This window comes from Mus musculus, chromosome 2 (genome assembly GCF_000001635.26).
Source record: "Mus musculus strain C57BL/6J chromosome 2, GRCm38.p6 C57BL/6J".
Lineage (NCBI taxonomy): Eukaryota > Metazoa > Chordata > Mammalia > Rodentia > Muridae > Mus > Mus musculus.
Genome location: NC_000068.7, coordinates 167,325,343 through 167,349,756, shown reverse-complemented (window position 1 = coordinate 167,349,756; position 24,414 = coordinate 167,325,343). Strand labels below are relative to the sequence as shown.

The following is a 24,414-nucleotide window of genomic DNA, read 5'->3' as shown; positions in this document are numbered from 1 at the left end:
TGGGGAGCTCGCACGGGAACCAAGTCGTACTAGCGAGCCGCTTCCTGCCAGCATGGGCGGCGGCCGCTCGAGGATCTTGCGGCTAGAGTGCTCGCGCGTGAACCCCGCCCCGCCCCGCCCCGCCCCCACATCCAGGCCCCGCCCCACAGATGCGCTCCCCGGACTGTAGGCCCTGCCCATTCCCGCCCCCTTGCCTCAGGCCACGCCCTTCTCTCCTCCCCGTCAGGCCTCAGGCTCAGGCTCCCGCAAAATGCTTGTTATGCTCCCGGCCCCGCCCTTATCCCCCTCCCCATCAGACTTCAAGCCCGGTCCCCGCCGGTGTTCTCAGGCTCGCGGAGGCACCCTTAACATCAGGCCCCGCCCTCGTCCGGCCCCCAGTTTAGGCCCCGCCCTTACTCGGTCCCCATCAGGCCTGCCTCAGGTCTGGTACCTCCATCTGCTCCTCAGACTGCGGCCCTTGCCCTCGCCCCGCCCTCAGCATCAGACCCCGCCCCTCACCCCGCCCTCCTAACAGGCCCCGCCCCGCCCGCCTCGCCCCCGCCGCTGAGCTCCTCTGGTCGTCGGCCCCCTCCCGCCTCATGTGGCCCGGCCCGCGGCGGCCGGCGGCTGAAAGCGGCGAGGCGGCGGCGCGCGAAGCCCGGAAGGCGGCGGCCGAGGCCCAGGCGGCGGACCGGAGCGGCGGGAGCGGGGCCCGGGTTGGCCCTCGAGCGGCCGCCGGCTCAGCATGCGCGCCCGCCGGGGGCTGCTGCGGCTGCCGCGCCGCTCGCTGCTCGCCGCGCTCTTCTTCTTCTCGCTGTCGTCCTCGCTGCTCTACTTCGTCTATGTGGCGCCCGGCATAGGTAGGAAGGCGACCCTGCGGCCACCCCACGCCTCTTCCCGCTGCGGCCCGCGCCGCCGCCCCGGCCGACCCCGCGCTCCGTGACTCGCCGTTTCCTGCCGCGCCACCCCGCAGCCCGCCCGCACACGCGGCCTCCTCCCTGACGCAGCCGCCCGCGCCCTCCGCGGCCGCGCGTTGGCTGCCCAGACCCGGCGGGGCTGCGGGCTGCGCGCCCCTTTCCCCTCCCCCCCCTCCTCCCTGGAGCCCGCCGCTCGCCCGCCGCTCATAGCGGACCCGACCTGCTCTGGGGACCGATGGGAAGTTTGAATTGGCCATGGAGGAGGTGCTGTGACAGGGGCCTTGAAGAAGCGGTGCCAGGTGGAAGGGAGGGGGGGGTCGCCCAGAGAAGAAACGGAATGGGTAGCAGTTCTCCAAGGTCCGCCCTTTAGAGGGGGAGACCGCCTGGAGAGAAAACGAGCCCTTCCCGGAACAGACTGGACGCTGATGAGAAGGCAAAGGCAGCGAGAGGGTTAAAGGCAGAGGACACTGAGGTCAGATGTCCTGTATGACCTTGGGCCCTCAGCTTCTCTTCTCTGTAAAATGGGGACACGAATCCCAGCCTTTAAAGGACAGAGGGCCATAAATGCCCTTTAAGCTTTTCTCCCTATAGCGGACGCCCAACGTCTTCGAAATAAATACATACATAATAAATAAATATTCGCTGTTACAGGTAGTTTGGGGGACAGAAGGAAAGAGTTTTAAGGAATGCGACTTGCCTCCCTTAGTGTGGTCTTGGAGTGCTAGTGAAAACTTCAGCCCTTGGTGAAAAATGAGAAGATGCTGTTGGGGGTGGGGCCGAGGGCGAGAATTCTGGATGGTTGGGATGGGTGCCGCTTAGGGGAAGTGCCTTTGAGATCGGAGTAGTAAATGCTGGTGTTCCCTGTTGACCTGGCAACTCTGAACTGGCAGAGAAATTTCCAGAGAAAGAGGGAGAGAGGGAGAGAGTCTCTCCCCTGATTATTTTTTTTTTTAAAGCTTGTTTCACTTGATGTTTAAAGTTGGTGTTTCATGCTGTCAGCCTGACCTGGGAAGATGGAAAAGCTAACTTGAGACTGTCCTCACTGATTTGGTGAGTGGCATTCCACCAGGGATGTATAATTATTGTGGCTTGTTAGGCTTGCTAAGTAGAAGGGCAGGAATTCTGGCTGAACAAGAATAGATAACTAATTAGTGAAATTAATTGAGAAGAGAGCTCATTAGCGAATAGGATATTAGATTCTCACAAAATGAGAGTGAAGTGATAGGTTTAAACCTGCAGGCATCTTCCAGCCAGACCCTCTATTTTTCTTCCTTTTGTGAAAGTGACAGGTGTTTCTGGTCTGGGTCTGTGTATCTCCTGTATCTCCATGGTGATCAGCCTTTTTCGATGAGAAAGAATAGAAGCCAGACTCTTCAACAGAAATGAAACTTACTTCAGATTTCTCTGTGGTAGGTCAGTGAAGCTCCTGTGTACGCCACCACCGCCACCACCAAGCTTAGAATCCCAAACCCTGTGTCACTGCAAGACTCAACTCTCTTGAGATTTCATTAGTGACTTTAGAAGTGTTTGAGAGAACAGATCCATTGCTATTCAAAGTCTGTTGGCAAAGAATAGGACCAGCAGTGCTGGGATGTGGCTGGGTGGTAGAGTGGTACCTAGCATTGTGCAAGGTTCTGGGTTTGATTCCTGACACAAACCAGAAAAGGGGGTGGAGGGGAGTGGTAAAGAGGAGACATCTTATAGTTCACATCCCTTCACTTACAGTTAACTATTTGACTGTTTCATTTATCCTGCCTTTAAAAAAGACATGTATTTTATGTGTGTGTCTGTTGTGTATGCATGTGTATCTGTGTGCCACATGCATTCAATGCAGAGGACATTGGAGCCTCTGGAACTGGAGTTACACATAGTTAGGAGCCACCCTGTTGGTGATAGGACCCGAACCTGGTTCTTCCGCAAGAACAGCAAGTGTTTTTCTTTGCTGAGCCATCTTGCCAGCCTCTTCCATGCCTTTCTTGTTAACAAACTTAATTTCTCAAATGTCTAGCTTCCTATTGTGCTGTGGTAAATCTTTCCCAAAGGTTAAAGAAGTTTAGAGAATGTAAGGGTTTATGTTCCTTAGGACATAAAAACCTTATTTGAGATTGTTATAAAAATGAGTTTAAACTGTGTATCATGATCATGGTACACACCTCTAATCCTAGCATTTGGGAGTCAGAAACAAGAGGATCTCAATGAGTTTGAGGCCAGCCTGGTCTACACAGTGAGTTCCAGGACAGCTAAGGCTACATAGACCCTGTTTCAAAAAGTTAAAAAAAAGCCGGGCAGTGGTGGCGCACATAGACCCTGTTTCAAAAAGTTAAAAAAAGCCGGGCAGTGGTGGCGCACGCCTTTAATCCCAGCACTTGGGAGGCAGAGGCAGGTGGATTTCTGAGTTCGAGGGCAGCCTGGTCTACAGAGTGAGTTCCAGGACAGCCAGGGCTACACAGAGAAACCCTGTCTCGGGAAAAAAAAAATACTAGAGGGTTGGAGAGATGGCTTATCAGTTAAGAACACTGGTTGTTTCAGAGGACCTGACTTCAATTCCCAGCAGATACATGGCAGCTTACAACCACCTGTAACTTTGATTCCAGGAGACCCATTGCCCTCCTCTGGCCTCTGCACTAGGTATGCACTTGCATGGTGCACAGACAAGCATGCATGCAAAACACCCATACACATTAAATTTTTAATTAAATTTTTTTTTTGAGACAGGTTCTCTATGTAGGACAGGCTAGTCCCAGAACTAGTAGCAACAAAAAATAATTTCATGGTTGGGGTCACCACAGCATGAAGAACTGTATTAAAAGGTCGCAGCATTGGGAAGATTGAGAACCACTGTGCTAGAGGAATGCAAGCCCTCTTCTGGTAGTGTCAGGTACCTCCACATGTGTGGCACACGCATACACCCAGACAGACATCTGCTCACAAATTTCAGCATTAAGTTATCATCTAGCATGAGTGAGGTCCTGGCTGCAATTCCTGTTGGGGGCGGAGGTGAGGGTTGAAAAAGAAGGGGAAGGGGAGAAGTCTTGCTGAGCTACCTTTCCTTGAAGTCCTTCCTTCTCCACAGCCTGAGGAATGTTTGTTTCTTATCACTGACCTGCCGGCATTGGCATGCCCTCTTCCTTTCTAGAGAAAACTTTGATCTTATTTATGACCCTCTGACTAGAGGAATTTCAGACCTCAGAGCGCTTCCAGCCTGACCAGGTCTCTTAAAGGAGAATAGACCAATAGTAGACGCAGGTGCTGGTGGGAAAACATCCTAATAATTTTATGGCCCTTCATTTGACAAGCTATGTAGAGAGCGGCTGCAGACCTCTGCTGATCTTACAACAGGATCTCTGAGAGTGGTGCTGCCTGTGGTTAAGGCTAACAGTGAGCTCTCTACTGAAAGTTTACTATTTGGAGTTCTGCTGTTGCCCTTTCGGCCGGGTTTTTTTCTCTGCTTCTTTCACTGCTGAAGAAAGGAAGTGGGGATGGTTTTCCCGGTTTGGTGCACTTAGTCCCAAGGAAGGGCTGATTTGTGGCGAGTGAAAGACAAGAAAGAGCCTGTTGTTCAGATCCCTCCTGATTTGACCAGATAACTTTGAGGAAGTCATTTGGTTTCCCTTATTTGTGTGTGTGTGTGTGTGTGTGTGTGTGTGTGTGTGTGTATGGAAATGTAATTTGAAAGGGGGTGGGGAGGAAAGGTGTCAAGGGCTGGAGAGATGGTTCAGTGGTTAAGAGCCCTGGCTTCTCTTCCAGAGGTCCTGAGTTCAATTCCCAACAACCACATGGTGGCTCACAGCCATCTGTAATGGGATCCTATGCCCCCTTCTGGCATGCAAGTGTACATGCAGACAGAGCACTCATACATAGAATCAACAAATCTTTAAAAACAACTGTGAAATCAAGGCAGGATTTCACTCACTCTGTAGCCTAAACAGGCTTTGAACTTTGAATTGTTCTGCCAGTGCCCTTTGAGTCTATGGGCGAGTCCTGTGTGTTAAAAGACAATTATATCTCAATCAAGATAATGAATGATTTAGTATATGGAGTGCTAGTAGTTTGTTAATATTCTAAAGAAGTACTGGACTGAAGATTATAGAGAAAGTACACTTGCTACATAACCAAATAGATGTTTTTCTGATAAATACTGGACTGTTCAGATTCCCTTACATACGTCACGGCAGGAAAACCCTTTGTTGTTTCTGCCTTAAAAATGCCTTCTGAATGTCTCCATGTCCTTACTATATGAATTTTCTGGAGGAAATACAGATTGGGGAATCTGATTGCTTTGGGAAATGAAAAACCTCCTGCTAAGACACTTTCTTTCCCCTTCAGTGTTCTTTTCTGTCTCAGGTTCACAAATGTTGTTCTGTTGAGACATGGTCTCATGTAGCCCAGGCTAGCCTCAAACTCTCCGTGTGGTCAAGCATGAACTGAACAGAATTCTGGTCTTTCTTCCTTCACCTCTCAAGTTCTAGACATGTCTTTGAATAGTGCCCTCCCTCCCTTCCTCTGAGGAACGTGTATAGAGGGCAGGCTGACTTGCAGAAAGAAAAGTACCGCTGCTGTCAGGGCTCCGACTAGGTTTTCTGTCCTCTGGAGAGTTCTTGCTGTCAAGGAGAGGCCTGAGGTTTGGGGTTGAGCTGGTCTTTGGCCGTGAGAACAGGTGCTCCTCCTCCCAGACTTTAAGGTCCATAGAGCTGAGATCATGACAGCCAGGAAGGAGAGCCCCTTTGCCATGTCTTCTAGAGTTCTTTGAGAGAGTGACAACCCAAAGCCACAATCGCCAAGACACTATGGACTCACCAAGACACCACCAACTCACTAGGACACTGCTGACTCGCCTGGTCCCTTTGCTTGGGTTTTTGTGACCGTAACGGGAGGGCTGCTGTGGTCTGTCGGGGAAAATCAGGAGTTCCCTGAAGCTGGGTAGATAAGGGCTAATCAGAAGCCAGCAGGGTGGGTGTGAGCAGAGAGGAGGCCTCCAGTCATCCCATCCAGAGCTACCCGGGAAGTCAGAGTCATTGTCCAGGTCCCAGGACCCACCTCTGACTTTACTTAGTATTTTGTAGACCACCGAGACAAAGGGAATTAAAAAAGTGGTTCAGCAAGTTGGCATTTGCTTGTCTTGTCTGGTTCCCAGATGCTGTCAGTTCTGACTACAGCTTTCACTTCAAAGGGGGCGTATCAGCCAGACTGAGCCATTCACTTGCCCAGAGTTAAGAATTGTGATGGCTCAAGGGCACATGCGGCAGACGAATGGCACGATTAGTTGGAAGAAACACATAGAAAGGGAAGACAGTGTGTCCTGGAGGGCTAAGTCAGCGTCACCAGCAGACCCAGCATAGGGAGGTGGAGAGGCCTCACTCATTTAGTCAGCAGGTTGTCTGGTGGCATCCTTCTTGTGTACTGTCAGCTGGGGGATAGCCTGGAAGTGAGGGCAGAGCATTTCTACCCCTGTGGTCCCTCCTAGGGGAAGGTTTTGTGCTTCTATTCTGATAGGGGATGAGGGTCACCCTTCACATTTTACTATGCAGAGGAGTCTTGCTTTTTCCAGCCCCTCATCTAAGGTCTCAGCCGCAAACAGGGCCCTCTAGCCTGGGCTTCCAGTCTGCAGAGTGGCAGTGAAGAGCATGCCTTTTGACTCTGGGACTTTTTATACAGTGCTTTTGTTCGAGGAGCGTTCATGTGGGATCCTCCCATGAATTCAATTTCCCCAAGCATGAGCAGCACCTTAAATTATTCAGAGAGCTGTCCCTTCTCGAATTCCCCTCTTTCCCCCTTTCCCTTTGTTACCTTGAGTGAGCAGTTGGTTGCCCTGGGGGGTATTGTTCCTCCTCTGGTGACACAGACACTGCCTGTGGAAGGAGCCTGGACATTGTTCCCAGGTGCCTTAGTTACCTGCATCAATTAAGAATAGCTCTTTGAGGTAGGGAGCGACCTCATTATGGAGATGAGCTGTACAGGTGGCGTTGGAGTAGCCGAGGTTGTGAGTGTGGAGTGGTGAACAAGCAAGCAGAGAACTGGGCTGTAAATTAATCTCTGTATGTTACTGGACACAATTCTTTGTTACTTTAATAAAAGTCAAACACATTCTAATAAATAGCAGTATGGAGGACTATTCTTTTTCACCCTCCAGGTGTTCCAAACACTATAATTTATAGGCTTTTAAACATATTACTTAATTCTGTGTCTAGTAAGTGGAAACTTTGAAAGATGAGAAAAGAGAAAATGTATTTTCACCTCATAAAACTGCTGATTGTGAGGGCTCTTCCATTTGTTTGTTTGTTTTTTCCCTGAAACAAATATGTAGATCAGGCTGCCCTTGAACTCAAAGATTCTCTTGCTTCTCCCATGTGCTTAAGCTAAAGGTGTTTGCCACCGTGCTGGACCTAGAATCTATGTTTTAAAAAATGACTTTGGAGGCGGTTTAGTGTAGCTCAAGCTGGCCTCAGGTTTGTTGTGTGGGAGAGTTTGAGCAAGAGCTCCCAGTCCTCGTGCCCGTGTCTTAGTGGTTGTGTGCCGCCATGTCTGGCCCAGGGGGTTTGCATGCTAGACAAGCGCAGTCCCAATGAACTGCATCCCTTTTAAATGTGCTCTTGTGATGATCAGGCTGGCCTTGAACTCCAGATCCTCCTGTCTCTGCCAGGATTATAGGTGTGGACCACTGTATTCAGCTTTATACAGGAACTAGCTACTCTTAGGCAGTAAGGACAGGGTTAGGATAATGAACTAATCATTCATGGAACACAGGTGGCCTCTGGAACTGTGGACTCTTTACTGTTTGGGTACCGGACATGCAGATGACCTGACTCCTAGTAATTCCCACCCTAAAACCTATGAAAGCCCACTGGGCAGGGCACTGGACAGTCCGCCCTTGGTGCCCTTCCCACTCTTGGGAATTTTCTCTCACATTTCCTTAATAAAACTGCCATTCATTCTGCTCACTTGTTGTTCCTGTTTTCTTACTCTCGGATGTGAAACAACAAACCCGAAAGCTGTACCCTAGCTTCCTGAGGTAAGCCCACCAAGAGACAGACTTCATTTCAGGAAAAGAGCCACGTCAAGCCGAGGAATTTTGCTTTTGTGTTTCTTAAACACAAATCCTAAAGTATTCTTGCTCAGTTTAGCTTTTAGATCAGTGGACCATTTGTGATTGTCAGAAAATAGTGTCTTCTTACATACCGCACTGTTATCATAACTGTGTTAGCTAAACCTTTATTATCATTCAGGAAAATGACAGAATTGTTGGTTTAAGGAAATCTAGGCCGGGTGGTGGTGGGCACGCCTTTAATCTCAGCACTCAGGAGGCAGAGGCAGGTGGATCTCTTGAGTTTGAGGCCAGCCTGGTCTATAGAGTCAGTTCCAGAACAGCCAGGGCTACACAGAAACTGTCTCTAAAATAAAATAAGATTTAAAAAGCCTAACTTGTCTTATACTGAAAGTATCTGATTTTGCACATTGGTGTTCCACTATCCTATTATATCCACAGCCCTTGGAAAGTTCTGAAATAAAGGAAGCTTTTTAGAGATTTACTTATATGAATGTATGTTGTGTGTGAAACTCCAGGGAGGTCAGATCCTTTGGAGATGGAGTTATAGGCATTTGTGAGTCATGTGATGTGTTGCTAGGAGCCTGGCTTCAGTTCTCTCATAGAAAGGAAGTGCTCTTAGCCACTGAAGCATCCCACTCCAGCCCATCCACCCCAGCCCAGCCCACCCCAGCCCATCCAACCCTCACTCCATCTCTTCAGTTCCTCCATCAGGATTCTGTTTTGTATTTTTCCTTAGAGGAGTCCTACACCTTTTCCTACTTGATTCACTAAAAGTTTCTGGCTGAGGAAGTCAAACCAGGCAGACTAGAAATGACAGGCTCCCCCCACCCCACCCCATCAAATCCAGGGCCCCAGTGGGTAGCCAGTGCTTTACTCCTGAGCCACGAGACACAGCCACAGGATACTACACAATTCACAGTGCATTGCTTAGGCCTGTTTCTTTTTGACCCCAAGGCTGGCCTCTAAGTTTGGGAAGTGGAGGCTGGTATTGAACTCCTGATCCTCCTGCCTATACCTCCTGGGTGCAGGCAGGAGCCACCACATCTGCCCTCTAGGAATCGTATGTAAAAGCATTTAATTTTACAAATAAACCCGTGGTTTACTCCATATCCTCAGAGTAATGATAGGGACATTTTCTGGTTTGTAATTTCCCTGAGTCTAGACTGGTAGCAAACACCGGGTCTGCCTCCCTGGTTAGTGAGGGAAGAAACACACTGTTAAGTACCCAAGTGGTGTGCACAACTGTGATTCAAGGGCTCCCTAAGCAAGAAGCAGGCTGAGCTCTGAGTGTGAAGCAGTCTGGTCTGAGATAGTGGTTTTAGGTCAGCCAGGGATGTCATAAGGGACTTAATGGTGTGCTTTTTCTCCTGTTCTTCCTCCCAAGTGCTGAATAGTAGGCTTGAGTTACCATGCCTGTTTTTATGTGGGGCTGGGGATTGAACCCACAACCTTATGCATGGTGGACAAGCACTTTACCAGTTGACTACAAACCCATCCTTTGTTGAGGCTTGGTCTGTCTGACCTGGAACTCCCACTCCATACTAGGTTGACGTGGAGCTCACAAAGATCTGCCTGCTTCTGCCTGTTTCGAGTTAGGATTAAAACTGCCACCAAGCCCAGCTTTTTTTTCTTTTTCTTTTTTTAAGAGAAGAAGTGCTAGGTGTGGTGGGATATTAGAGAGGCAAGAGCATCGGAAGTTCAAGGTCACGGGCACATAGTGGGTTTAGAGCCAGCCCGGGGCTACAAGAAACCTATCTCCAAAAGAAGAGGCGTGTGGTGGGAGTAAGGTGGCATCTCGCTCTGGTTTCGGCTTACATTTTCTGGCTAGCACTGAGTATCTTCTGTGCTGCTCGGCCACTGTAGCACTGAGTACTATTAAACCCTTATGAGACATAGACTTTTATATATTTTCTGTTACTCGGTGGCTTGTCATTGCTGTTTTCCTAATAAAGTGTTTGGAGACACAAAAGAGAATTTTAGTTTTATTTTCAATGTTAGGACTTAGAATTAGACCCTACTACCTGTGTATGGTGGCTTATACCTACTGATTCAAAATTCAAGGCTGTGGCAGAATTGCTTCCATTTCAAGGTCAGAGTAAGAAAACTGGGCTACAGAGTAAGACCCTGTTTCAAAAAAGCAACTAAGCAAGTGGCCCCCCAAAAACAGGTGTCCCCCGTCTGCTCTCATGACTGTCAGTGCAGGGACAGTCATTCTGGGCACTTTTGCTTTTTGCCCAGAGGCTGAGATTGCTGATGGGTAGGTTGGTTGGTTTGGGTTTTTTGTTTTTTGAGACAGGGTTTCTCTGTATAGCTCTGGCTGTCCTCAAACTCACAGAGACCCGCCTGCCTCTGTCTCTCGAGTGCTGGGATTAAAGCCAAGTGTTACCTGCCTGGCCTTCATTTACTGTTTTTTTTTTTTTTTTTAAGTGTTCTACCCAGTGTTTTAAATGTTGGAAACGTCCTGTGGCCACTTATGATGAACAGGCCAAGCCATACTGTCCAGGTCTCCTGCCCGCTGCTTCTTTCAGTAGGACTGAAGTGTAACTCAACATTTTAACATTTCCTACTACATTTTTATGTGAGAGACAGTACAGTTTCTGGGTGAGATCTGGAAAATACAGGTTCACCTGTTTTCCAAACAGTAAATCCTTTAGCCCTGAGTCACCTCTCTAGCACCAAGATTTATTTATTTATATTTATTTGTATATTTATGTATGTCTGATTATGTATGTAGAGGAAATCAGATCCCCAGGAGGGGAACTGAACTCAGGCCCTCTGGAGCAAGCAACAGTGCACATTTGTATCCACTGAGCCACCTCCAGCTCCTGAAGTGTGTAAATACAGAGGTTACAGCCGCGCATCTCTGCAGAGACAGGGACTGAGAGTTCAAGGCCTGTCTGGAGCTCCGTAGTGAGACCACATCAATCAGTGTGACACTTAGTAGGTGCTCAGAAAGCATTTGTCAAGCATTTGTCTCGCATCATGAACCTGTTTCCTGTCCCTCCAGCGTGTTTCCAGCACAGGCCACTCAGGATGGGTTTCTCTGTACCAGCTTTGCGCTGGCCCCAGGCCTCTCACTCAGTTCATGGACTTTGGTGCTGGTGGTCACTGTTGTAGCCCTGGCTCCAGTGCCACCCGATGCTCTAGAAGGACTTGGTGGCAAGTGAAAGGGAGTCAGGGCGAGTCTGTGAGAGCCTGAGTGCTCCCTCTTGCTAGAGTATGCTGATGCCTTCTCACTAGTGACCTTCAAGGTAAGGAAGGGACCGAAGATTCAAACAGGAACATTATGGATCTGTTAAAATGCTGATTATGATCAAAAGTATGAATTGTAGCACAGTTTCAGAGTCATCATGCCCACTGAAGTCAGACGCGTGCTGCCTCTATGGGGGGACAGGTCTGTGGGCTGTTGACAAGTGGGAGGTTTCCCTCCTCCCAATTTAGGATTCAAGATGGATTTTAACTTTCAAACTCAGTAGAGCACAGCGTATGTTCAGTGTATGAAACCTGTGATCCTGCGTGTCTCAAGTGAATGCAATAGTGCCTTGTTTGATCCTTAAGCTCCAGTCGTGAAGGTAAAATAATGGATAAACATAAGGAAGACTACAAGCAGCTGTGGACATCATTTCTAGTTCAGCTGATGTCCCATGTTTCAGTGTTTTCAGGCTTGTCTTTGGGACTCAGACATGCTGCCTATCTTCCCTGAGTTTGTTTTTAGTTAAGGTTAAAGCTTGCCTGGAACTCATGGCAATCCTCCTGCCTCAGAATCTAGAGTGATGTACCTTACCATGCCTAGCCCAAAGTTTGCCTCACAAGACAATATTTGCTTAGGATCTGGAGTTCCCTGTTGTGCTTCTTGGAAGGAGAATGAAGAACCAAGCCTGTTATGAGGTTGCATGCCCGTGTGGGAAGCTAATCCTTTATTGAATCTAGTGCCCCATGCCCTATATTAATATGAGCACAAGGTAGGAAGAGTTCCATTTCACTGCAGCAAGGCCAGGGCCCATCATGGTTTTATCTGCAGGGCCTGCTGGATCCCCTCACTGCAAGGTTCTGTCCTGGGCTACCAGTGTGAGCCTGTGATAAGTGGGAGGGAGTCAAATGTTGCCTCGGTGTTTGTTTGCCTTTGTTTTGCTGTTGAGCTGTTGAGCCTGGCTTCTTTTCACTCTGGTTTAAAGCATTAGGAATCTTAAGATTTGTAGGAATTAGAATATTTGGATTTGTTTGAATTTCACTTGACACTGGGAAGATTAACTCGAGGTTAAGAGCTACTTTGGGGTCAAACTAATTTGTTTCCTTAGTAATTACTTTATTATAGAAAACTTCAAAGCTTCAATAAAGTCAGTAGCATAGTCCAGCATGTGACTAGGGACCTTATCATGAAATAAAGTAGAGGGGTCAGAAGAGCCCCCCCTCTGCCCCAGCAGAAAACAGAACACCAGTCTGGGGCCTGCGCATCTGTAATCTGGACTTTGGAAGCTTTGAGTGGTTGACTTCATATGGCCTGCCCACTCAGGTACTTATCTGTGAAAAAGGATGACAGACAGTGAGATATCTATTGTGTGTGGACGCTTGAAGTCCGGCACCAGTTCAGACAAATGTCCCCTTCCTGTCCCTATGCCCCAGCTACCGTACACAAAGGGACGAGGGATGGATGGGTGAGTGGGAGGGAGCTTCCTGCCTATGGATTAGAATCTACAGTGGGTGGTACATGCAAGGCCTGGAGCTCCTGATGTCAGTAAAATTCCCCCACCCCAGTCCTTGCAGTGTAGAGCTTCAGCAGGGGCCATGTCTCCCAGGCTGTGGCAGACCTGAAGGGAGGCGCTGCTCTAAGTACACACAGCACCTGGGTGCTGGCAAGCCCTTGGCCTTTTTTCTGAGAAGCTGTTGCTAATTTCTGCGGTGCTTAATTTACAGTAGCCTAGGGTAGGGCCAAGTCTGTGCTTGTATAGGAAAAGCCTGCCAAAGCACCTGCTACCCTGGCTCCCGCCCTTGGGGTTTATGTTCAAGATCCTTGCCCCGTGGCTACCAGTTAAACACAGATCTAATTTTAGTGTTCTTAGCTCTGTTAACCTATTAGTGTTAATTAAGACAGTAAAGCAGGTGGCATGGTCAGAGCTGATGGGTCAGGTTTGAATTGAAAGTTGGAAAACGGACTTTTCATTGGATTGTGACGCTTGCCAGAAGATTGTTGATGTAAGCTGTTATCAGTCATGGAACATTCTGGAGTGAATCATGTTTGATTAGGTTTTAACACGTTGCCATTCTTGTTCTGTTGCAACAATATTTTTTAAACCATTAAGTCAACTTTTAAGAGTGGTAAAGGAAAATGACACTAATTTATTCATAATCATCTCTGTTGCCCTGTTAATTTCTGTTTTCTATGAACACAGGTACTTCAGAAGGCTTGTGAGGCAAAGAAGGGGAGCAAGCGCGGCAGGGCTCGGTTTCTATAGAATACTACAGTCGGTCTGTCTGTCTGTCCGCCTGCCTCTCCCTCTCCCCTAAAGCTCTCCCCTTAGCTCCAGATCCTTTAGCCTCTGCCTCCAAAACAGCTTCTGCTGTAGTCTTTCTCTTCTGGCATAGCTGTTTCTCTTTTGTAATTATAAACATGGCATCTGCATAGAAGCTGGCTCCTGGTAAGGACTTGGAAACCATAAAGAAAGCACTGTCTTTACTTTATGTAAAATGTGTGATCCTTTGATGTCAGATCTACTTAATTTCATTCCTACTATTGAGAAAGTTGAGAATAAATGGTGTGGCATTCTGGGGTTAGTTTAATGTGGAAGTATAACAGTTTCTCTGCCTCCAACTCCCTGCAGCTGGGCGGACAGGGTGGGTGCGCCATCATAACTAGCCTTGCAGGAAGTGGGCATTCTGTGTTGGTCACCCGGCCTTTAATTCCCCAGAACATCTCCAGTTCACATGCTCCTTCTGCCTCCATCTCCTGTCTGTGTTAAGGCATGAGCCACTGTGACCGAACATGCTTGAGACTGTCGTAGTCTTCCCTGTGTCTCTCAGTGACCTGGATGTTTTGATTGCTTTCTGTGGACTGTTCACTTTTAGTCACCTTGAAGTAACAAAGAAACCACTTAGCCCACGCCTTTTCAAAGAGTCTTACATGGTGCGAGAACCTGCCTTGTTTATCCCTAGGTTGCCTTGTGGCCTCTCTGTTCCTTGTCATTCTACCTTCCTGATGCCTGCTTGCTATGAGACCTGCCATGAGTGTTTGCATCTGTCACCCAGGGGATTGCAGGTGCCTTAAACCTGGCAGCCCAGCAGCCAAGAAGTTACAGAGAATTTCCCACCAGGATTTCCTCCTCTGACTTGCATGGGGTAGAGCGGCCACAGAATCTCATAGGTCTCCGTTCAATCCCCTACTCTTGTGTCTCCGTCGATGAGACTGAGCCAGATGTTAAGGCAGTGCAATGCTCTAGTCGCTGGATTTGAGCCTTTTCACTAGAAAGAAGTCTAAACTAGGAAAAGCAGAAGCAGATGTGATGCAACAGCATGTAGAAGTGCTGGTGCTGGCTTGCTGTGACGTCTACTAAGCCCTGACTTCGTGAGGCAGAGCCCACACAGCCCTGTGCTGTCCATCCAACCCCATTTCCTGTGCAGATAAAGGGGCTTTGAAGTGAGAGGAGCAGAACTGCCTAACTTGTCTGGAAATGAGTGAAATGAGTCTTCCAACACACTTCCTGGCTAGCTCTTTAAGAGTCCTGATGGCAGCCAGGCGTGGTGGCGCACGCCTTTAATCCCAGCACTCGGGAGGCAGAGACAGGCGGATTTCTGAGTTCGAGGCCAGCCTGGTCTACAAAGTGAGCTCCAGGACAGCCAGGGCTATACAGAGAAACCCTGTCTCAAAAACCCAAAAAAAAAAAAAAAAAGAAAAAAAAAAGAAAAAAGAAAAAAGAGTCTGATGGCTGGAGGGCCACATAGTGTCTTCAGCTCCACTCTGTCACTGCCTTGTGTCCAGATACTTGGGAGGTATTTTCCAGGGCAAGGACTGATTGCTTTTGTGTCTTTGTCCCCCTTCAGGAACTTGGCAGTCCATCATCAGTGACAGTGGGGTGATGGTGGTGATATCAGATGGTTGTGGGTAAGGCAGAGGGCTTTGGTATGAACAGAAACAGCACACTGGACATACCTGTTTCTAGAATTCAGTCTTCAGTGAACAAGTAGAAGAAAAGCTTGGCAGGTGAGAACACACTGAAGACGGAAAGTGAACCCGTAGGACACAGCGTTAAACAGGCTAGCCACTGTCCAGCTCTTGGGGCAGCTGCAGTGCCTGGGCATTGGTTGCTGGGAGAGCCTGGTTATACAGAGAGAGGTAAATTGGGTAGGAAGGACATCCGGGTGCCTGAAGAGGAGGGTGCTAAAATCATTCACATAGGGGTTATTTCAGGTCAACTCCTGACTGCAGCTTCCCCTCCCCCTCAGTAGCCATTAGTTACTTTTGGAATAAAAAACAATATTTTCAGAGCTAGCATAATGGCTCAAAGGTGCTTGCCTTCCATATGTATAACAATGTAACCAAAGATAATTTTTTTAAAAAGGCCAATAATCTGCTGTGAAATTTGGGGAACAAAACAAAGCATGAACTCTTAGATAACACACATTGATATTTTTATGCTTTTTGGCTTTTTATTTTGGTATGCAAATTTAAGAATTTTTTCTCTTAAAATTTTGTGTATGCAACATGTGGATGGCATATAATTGGCCCATCTGTCGCCTCCATCATATATTAATTTGTGGTGGAAACAGTAAAAACCATCTATGTTTGAGATAGTCCATTAACTGTCATCTGCCATCATTACACACGTAGTTATCACACAATGTATGTGTGTAATTTTCCAGAACTGTAGTTGTAGTTAAGCTTTTGTCTCATGTATGATTGTGCTCCTCAAAGTATCAAAGGCTATTTTCCTCTCTTGGTTTATCAGCCGCCCTGTCCAGCTTTCCATTCCCTCTGAGGAGTCCAGGATCCCATCTCTACAGAACCTTAGAGGTCAACTTTGAGCTTCTCTGTGTGCGGGATAGCGTGGTAGTATCTCCTCTTTGTGAGATTGTTTACATGGGAATGACCGCGTCTCCCATCTATAGGTTGTCCCAAGAGTGAACAGCATAATACATTACCCACGTCAAGGAACTCCTGCTGGGACAGCATGTCATTTGGATCCTTTCCAACCCTCCTGCTATTACATAAGAGTCCACAGGCCCATTCTGCTGATTTATGTTAAATAATGTCACAGCAGAGACAGTGTGTGCCATGGGCTCCGCCCAAAGATTCCATTCAGCCATTTAGAGAAAACTAAAGATTCTTTCAGCCTTGCTGAGTATTGGTTTCAATGTTAGCAGTTTGTTCCTAAGGCTATAAGTAGTCTTGCAGGTGAAGGGGAAGGTGTGTAAACCTTGTCAAACCCACCATTAGGTTAGCTTTGGGGGCTTTGAGGGCACAGAGAGGGAGCTCACAGACCAAGTCACAGGGTTATTTATCTGATAGACTGTACTGAGGGCCTAAGGAGCAGGCTCATCTCTGTGTGTATCAGGGGGGACAGCAGGTGCCACGATCAGTTTTCTGTTTTTTTCCAAATTCAGTCTGTATATTTTCGGTGGATTTTTTTCTTCTATTTTTTTCTTCTACTTTGATAAATCATCCTCCCCCCCCCCAGTCCACTATTAAAGTAAATCTACTTCTAATTTGAGTTTGAATTCTAGACTGTATGCATATATGCATGTATGCATGTATGTATGTGTGTATTTTTGTGACATGATCTCATATATCTCAGACTGGCCTTAATCTCATTGTGTAGCCAAGGATAGCCATGTACTTTATTATATGTGTGTGTATCCAAGTCAATGTCATGCTTGCATGGGTATCCACAGAGGCCAGAAGAGGGTGTTAGATCCCTTGGAGCTGAGCCTTCTGATGTAGGTGATGGGAACTGAATGTGGGTCCTCTATAAGAGCAGCGATTGCTCCAGAGTACTGAGCCGTTCCTCCAGCTGGGAGGATGACCTTTAATCCTGGCCCTCTTGCCTCACCTCCCCTATGCTGCCACCAAGCCCAGTTTACATCCTGTGGATGGAACTCAGGGCCTCATAAAAATGCTACCAATTAACTTATTTAAGTCTACCAATTAACTTATGTTCCTGGTATCAACTCCCTTCTAGGGGGCGTGGGGCAAGGTGAGACAGGGTTTCTCTGTGTAGCTCTGATTGTCCTGAAACACTGTCTGTAGACCAGACTGCCCTCGAATTGACAGAGATCGCCTGCTTCTGTCTCCTGAATGCTGGGACTAAAGTCCTGCACTACCACCCCTGGCTTGTGTCACTGTCTTTTAACATTAATTTTTAATCAGCTTGTGTATACAAACACAGATGTACCATGCCACAGGCGCAGAGGTCAGAAGACAATTGTTCCTTTATTGTACGGATTCCAGGGATTGGACTCAGGTCATTAGCCTGGGCAGTGAGTTCATCTCACTGGCTTGGTTTGTTTGCTACAAAGCCCAGGCTGGTCTAGAACATTCTACTCTCCTGCCTTTACTTCTTTTACCAGTGAACTATTTTTCTTTTTCATCAACAAATTGTCTAAAGAATTTTGTTATAAGAATGGAAAGCTGGAGCTGGGCATGGTGGCACACGCCTTTAATCCCAGCACTTGGGAGGCAGAGGCAGGCCCATTTCTGAGTTCGAGGCCAGCCTGGTCTACAGAGTGAGTTCCAGGACAGCCAGGGCTATACAGAGAAACCTTGTCTCGAAAAACAAACAAAAACAAAAACAAGCAAAAAGAATAGAAAGCTGACTGACAAGCTAAGCTGACCCCAGGGTGAGGTTTTGTCAGGTTCCTTCTGTTCTGGTTTGTTGGCACCCTTCTGGTGGCCCTGCAACTGCCAGCAGAAGACCTAAGTGCTCTCTTGGCCAGTCCCCTGGCACTCAGATCATCCCTGAAGCACTTGTATGGAACCTCCTGTCCCTTTTGTCTCTGTTTCTTCAGATGTGAGATGCTATCACAGGTCTGCAAGGCTCGCTGTCATTAATGGTTTTGGTCCTGTGCCAAGTATGTAGCACTTTTTTAGCCGCCTTCCTGGTACCTGGAATTGGCCGAAGCCCGGAGGGGCAGAGCAGCTGCAGCCTGATGTCTCACCCCTGGGATTCTCCTTCATAATTCCATCTCTCTGCCGTGTGTTAGCCTTGGCAGCTCTCCAAACTCTGTAGGGTTTTTTCCTGGCTGTTCTTGCTCTCTGAGGAGTCTCTGGTCTGTCACAGGCCCTCAGTCATCACTGAAGCAGAAGCTGCTTTCTGCCAGTCTTTACCCAGTGAGAGGACCTGCAGAGAGCCTCCCACAGTTCAGACAGCTCATAGCTCTGTAGAGCTGCTTCAGAGTCCTCATGCAGGTCGTCAGCATGGTCCCTGTCCTGTAGAGCAGAAGCTGCTGGGTAGCCACTCACAAACAAACAAACAAACAAACAAACAAAAAACAAGCAACCTTTCTTTGAAGAGGAGAGGAGAGGACCACTGTCCATCCGTGAGGAGGAGAGGACCGCTGTCCAGAGCTTGTTCTCCCCTCAGCCTTGGGCAGGGAGGTGGAACTTGGCTGCACAGGTTTGTAAGACAAGCCCCCTTTTTGAGACAGGGTCTCACTCTGCAGCTCTGGCCTGGCCTAATTTAAAAGGTTAACAGAGAGAGGCTTCATCCACACCAGGGCCCCTGGGTCTCAGCTGAGAGTCCAGCAGGACGCTGTCTGTCTTGGGAAGTCGCAGGGCATTTGGTAGCCTCCCTGGGGACCAGTAGTAATCTTTCCTATGGCTGTGAAAGCCCCATTTACTGCCCCCTGAGAAGCAAAGTCACCCCCATTTAAGACTTGCTGGTAACATTTGAGAAGTTACCAGTCCTAACTAACTTCCTATTTCTACCAGAAAGGTAGACCTGAGTTCTGAGTTGTTGACTGGCTGGCTCTCTGTGGGTAGTGCACCTGCTACCCTCAATCGGGCCTGACAGCTGAGAGGAGATCCCTGGACTCTGCAGACTGGAGCAGTCACACACTGTGTGTCTGGGATCTGAGAACCTACCAGTCTCAAGGTGCTGTGTGCATGCTCCGGGCAGGGACTGGCACTGATCTGCCATCTGTCTCCACCTCAGTCTCATGCATGAACCGATACCTGACGCTGGCCCAGCGAATCAGTGCACAGAATGTAAATAAATAGCATTGGAATTCAAGAGGGATGACAAAAAGAAGTCAGAACTAGGGCTAAAATTAAGAACTGGAAGACAAAGGATTTGGACAGGTCTGTGCAATGTAGAGAGAGGTACAGGAAGGGAGGGGAGAAAGTAGAACAAACAGTGGACCTTCCCACACGCTGTGATGCTACCAGTGTGGGTTCAGGCAGATGCTGCTTTCTCTTATTCCATAGGCATTTTCCGGGTTTCCAAATTCTGCTTTGATGGCAAAGGTGTTATTAGTAACTCATGGCTCTTTTGGTGGTCCTGGCCCCATGGAGCCTTGTGGGTGCCGAGTCAGAGAGCTGGGATGAAAACTGTCAGCGCTGTATAGATTGATCACTTTTCATTTCTGTTTTGACTTGAAGCATGCAGGGTTTTCTTGTATTTCCAACCACTAAGGCTTTCCAAGCTAAGCCTGGTGGCACACACCTGCAATGCCAGCTCTCAGGTCACAGACACAGACTGATCAGTTCTCTCAAGTCTGCAGTATTATGAGCCAGAGCCCAAGGTTTGGTTTGGTTTGGTTTTGTTGGCTACATTGGAAGTTCAAGGTCAGGCTGGGTTATGAAACTGTCTTAAAAAGCTTTTAAAAATGATGTGCAGCTTCTGATAGATCTGAGAACTGCGTCTAGACGGTGACCTGCATTTGATTTCTGAGTTGGCTGCGGTTGTTGTGTGATTTTTTTTTTTTAGTTTGGTGTGAACATGACTTTCCTGAGTTTTCAGTTTGTTCTATAAAATTACAAATCCTTTCACACTGTCCTTATGAGAGACAAACAGATGTCTGCCTCCCTCCCCATTGCTGGGATGCTAGGTATATATTCCCAGGAGGGCATTGGGTTTAGATCTTCATGCTTATGCAGTAAGAATCAGAGGACAGCTTTCAGGAGTCCATTCTCTTTCAGCCAGGGATTGCGCTCAGCTTCCCATGCTATGAGTCAGACTTTCTACCCAGCTCTAGCTGGCCTGGCCTCATGTAAAACCTGGGGCTAACATAGGAAGTTAACTGCTTCATCCATAACAGGGTCCTGGGTCTCAGCACTGTTGGTATTCCGGGCAGGAGGGTGTCTGTAGCCCAGGTTGGCTTTGCGCTCGCGGTAGTCCTCCTGCGGTAGCCACTAGAATGCTGAGATTACAGGTGTGGGACATCATGTCAGTGTCTGGCTTTTGTTGTGATTTTTGTTGTTTTGTTTTGAGACAGTTGTCCTCCGCAGCCCTGGCTGTCCTGGAGCTCTCTCTGTAGACTGTGTGAGTACTGCTCATGTCCGCTGATATCCCTTACTGACCCAAGGGGCTATTGCTTTTTTCACTGTGTAGCTGGGGAGATCATCAGTGAGCTTAAATGACTTGCCAGATTGCCCCATTAGCTTGACGCAAAGCCAGTGTTTAGGTCCGGGTGTCCTTGTGGAGGCCAGACTCACTGTATGCCCATATTAATGCCTTTGGAGTACTGTTGCTTACCACAGTGGACACTCAAATGTTGATGAGTAAAAGCTGCTAAGAAATCAGAATAGCAGCTGCTGATGTACCCAGTTGAACATGCATGGCTTAGATCCTTGGCACTGCATAGACTTGGTCCTTGGTACTACACAGAGTTGGTATGGTGGTAATGCTTGTAATCCCAACAAAAGGGAGGAAGAGACGGAAACAGAAATTCATCCTCACCTATATGTCAAGTTTAAGGCCAGTCTAGCCTGGGCTACATGACATCCTACCTAATAAATTATAACAGTAATAATAAGAACAATAACAACAGTAATAGTAATAATAATAGGATACAAAAAGCAATTTCTCAGAGGCTAGATCCAGGTCCTTTGAAGAGCAGTTAACGGCTTCTAACCTCTGAGCCTTTTAGCCCCAAAGTTTGCTTAGTCCAAACGTTTTGTTTGTTTGTTTGTTTGTTTGTTTGGGTTTAGTGATAGTGCTTGGGTTTGAACCCAGGGCCTCCTAGGTGCTGGGTAAGCACTCTTCTGTGCTGCCTCACATCCTGACTGACTGCTCTGTCACTTTTTCTCCTGTTTGCCTGCCTGCTGGCAGTGGCATTGCGACCGTGTGCCATGGAAAACCTGGCTCGGGCTCAGGACTCCAGTCCCATCCACCACAGAAAGCTCAAACAGGAACAGGACACTTGTTTGTGTAGGCAGCATTTAGCTTGTCTTAAGACCTGGCAGTGTTGGAGTAACGGGGCAGATGAAGATTAACGTTCAGTTTCCTATCAGGACTAGCAGTTTACAAAGTTCTGGTAAGTGTTTTAAAGGGTGGAAAAGAAAGCTAGAGGCAAGAGGTCATTTTAAAAATGAAACTGGTTCAAGCCACACACCTTTAATTCCAGCACTGGGAAGGCAGAAGCAGGCAGATCTCTGGAGTTCGAGGTTAGCCTGGTCTACATAGTTCAAGACAGCTTAGACTGCAACTATGCAGTGTAAATGGAGCTGGGCCTAGACTACTGTCTAAGAGACCAGTCTGGTCTATTCCCATAATCCATTTAGCCATCCCAGCATTTCTGAGGTAGCTGTGAGGTGGGAGGGGCAAGAAAGATGAGGTGTCCTTTGTTGTTGTCTCTGCCTCTAGCATTGCTGTTTGCATACATAGTAAGCATGGAGTCAGGTTAGTCTGTCCAGGAGATTGGAAGGGCTCTGTTTGGGCTTCCAGAGTTCTTTTCTACCATTGTCACAGCATCAACGGTGCTCACAGTGAGGTAGACAGACAGGTAGTGGTCAAGGCTCTCTGAGCCTTAGCAGCCCCTAGAATAATTGCTCTTGTCCTGTTTACATAAAATAGGGATTATCATAAAGCCTCTTTTATCAAAGTTAGACAAGACTGAAGTCTTTTTTTTATTAGATATTTTCTTTATTTACATTTCAAATGTTATCCCCTTTCCTAGTTTCCTCTCCGAAAATCCCCTATCCCCTCCCCCACTGCTCCCCAACTCACCCACGCCTGCTTCCTGGCCCTGGCATTCCCCTATACTGGGGCATAGAACCTTCACAAGACCAAGGGCCTCTCCTTCCATTGATGACCGACTAGGCCATCCTCTGCTACATATGCAGCTAGAGACTCGAGTCCCACCATGTGTTTTAAGACTGAAGTCTTAATTAACTTTCTTCTTTACTAAGATGTGTGCAGGAGGGAAGTCTGGGAAGCCCTGCCACAACCCTAGCCCGCTCCTGGGCTCAGTGATGCTGATGTCGCTATGCATGGGCTGATTGTCTTCTTAAAGCTAGCTCTTGGTTGGTTACCAGGCTTGTCCTTTAGAGAGCTCCCACAGCAGAGGGCATACCTCTGAAGCCACGGCTAGTGCCTGTCTAATGGCCACCGCGAGACTGCTCCCATGCTCTTGGGACAGTGGAGGAACAAAGGGAAGGGCCTCAGCTCTTTCTGTCCATCTGTGACGTTCTAGCTCTGCTTTGATCCTCAGCTCTTCTTGTTTGCTTCCTTGCTTGCCCTGTGTCAGCCCTGGGGCAAGCATCACTAAGCTGGCCTCTGTCTCTTCTTTTTCATAATGCTGGAATTGAACCCAGGGCTTCATACACAAGAAACAGGCACCGAGCTCCGCCCCCAGCTCTGACTTTCATCTTGGTTAGTTTATGTCCCTTGTCTGTAACTCATGGGTGTGCTTGGATGGCTGGAATGGGCTGACAAGACTGTCTAGAGCTGGACATTCGTCCTGTCTTGGAGCGGAGTTAGCACAGCCTCAGCTAATAGCCTAACTTCATCTCTGCGTGTGTTGCCGCTCCCAGCGTCAGGCTCCCAGCGTCAGTAAAATGCAGATACATTCTAATCCCCACAGGGAGCTTTGGTGTCTTGCTGGGAACATCATTGTCTTGAGTGTGTTTGTTCTAACTGCAAATTAGCAAGATGCTTCTAGAAAGCTTGTTTAGAGGGGTGTCTGGGGTAGGATGTTGTAGTTGGAACACACACCATTCTGTTGTTTTTGTTGAAATAGGCTTCTGCTGTGTAGTCCAGGCTGGTCTTTAGCGTGTCAGCGCCTGCGTCAGCCCTTGAGTATTAGGATTGCAGGTGTGAAAACACCGGCACATGTTTGTGTTATAATCCCTAAAGGGCTTGGCATTTGCCCTTCAGTAGACGACCATTCTGTGGGAGGGCTCCAGAGGTATGCAGTGTATGTATGGGACTGGGTTTGAGTTAGAGCATAGTAGTACTATAGTAGTTTGAGTTAGAGCATAGTAGACTAAGGCTCTGGATGGGCCTGTGGGTGTTTGAATTCAGGAATGACTTGGGATAGCCTCGAGACAGCCTAAAACATGAGGGGTTACCTAACCTTCAGTGATCTTCCAGGCTACAGAATGGAGCCCACAGCTGCCAACTCCTGACATTGAGCTAAGAGGCTCAGCTGACCTGCCTGCCTGCCTCCATTTATTCTGTATAGGTGTTTTGTGTGCATGTATGTCTGTGTACCATGTGAGCCTCTGGTACCCAAAGACCAGCAGAGGGTGTTGGATCCTCTGGAACTGAAGTTATAGATGGTTAAGAACCTTGTGGGTGCTGGCAACCAAACCTCAGACCTTTGGAAGAGCAGCCAGTGCTCTTAACTTCTGCATCATCTCTCCAGATCTAGCTTTTAAAGATGAGTCAGGAGGGAAAGACAAGGCAAGAAGAGAAACTAAACATCAAGTAACCATGTGTTATACGTGTTTGCATGTGCTCGGATATGTATGGAGGTCAGCTTCAGGTTCCTTAGTTGCCACCCACCTTATGTTTTGAGACAGGGTTTCTCACCAGCCTGGCCTGGAGTTTCCCAGGTAGGCTAAGTTGGCTGTTGAAGGAACTGTTGTCTCTGCTTCCCTGGCTCTAGGTTGAGGTGCACACCAGTACCCAGCTTTTTAATGTGAGTACTGGATACTGAAGTCAGGAGTTTCATGTTTTCCTAGCCCTTTAGCCCCATTTCTATTATTTTAATTTCTGGGGAGCTTTTTTTTTACATTAATTTATTTATTGTGCATGAGGCTCGACTTTTGGCTACTTTGTGGGTACCCTTTTCTACCACCCTTCTCCACCCTATTCCAACCCCCAGCACTAAGTAGGAGAGAAAGAAGGGTAGAGGGAAAAGGGGGTGTGGAGACCTTTAGACTTCTTCCTGCTGATTAGGGGCGGCAAGTTCCTTGGGGCAAGCTTGATCTTTGCCAGTAGGATACCCATTTCTTCTCATTTCTTTGTGCATAACAACTTGATCTATGGCAGCCAGAAGCAGGAGGAGCAGCTGCAGCCCTCTCTGGGCTCTACATGCGTT

At 47.9% G+C, this 24,414-nt stretch overlaps 1 protein-coding gene across 1 annotated transcript in view; it reads left to right on the top strand.

Moving 5' to 3' along the window:
• The first annotated feature begins 578 nt into the window (after nucleotides 1-578).
• Nucleotides 579-24,414, top strand: part of B4galt5 (UDP-Gal:betaGlcNAc beta 1,4-galactosyltransferase, polypeptide 5) — a 50,735-nt gene continuing 26,899 nt past the window's right edge. The window contains exon 1 of the mRNA NM_019835.2: nucleotides 579-839. Coding sequence (NP_062809.2) covers nucleotides 725-839 — 115 coding nt within the window. The 5' untranslated portion in view covers nucleotides 579-724. The remainder of the gene's footprint in view (nucleotides 840-24,414) is intronic.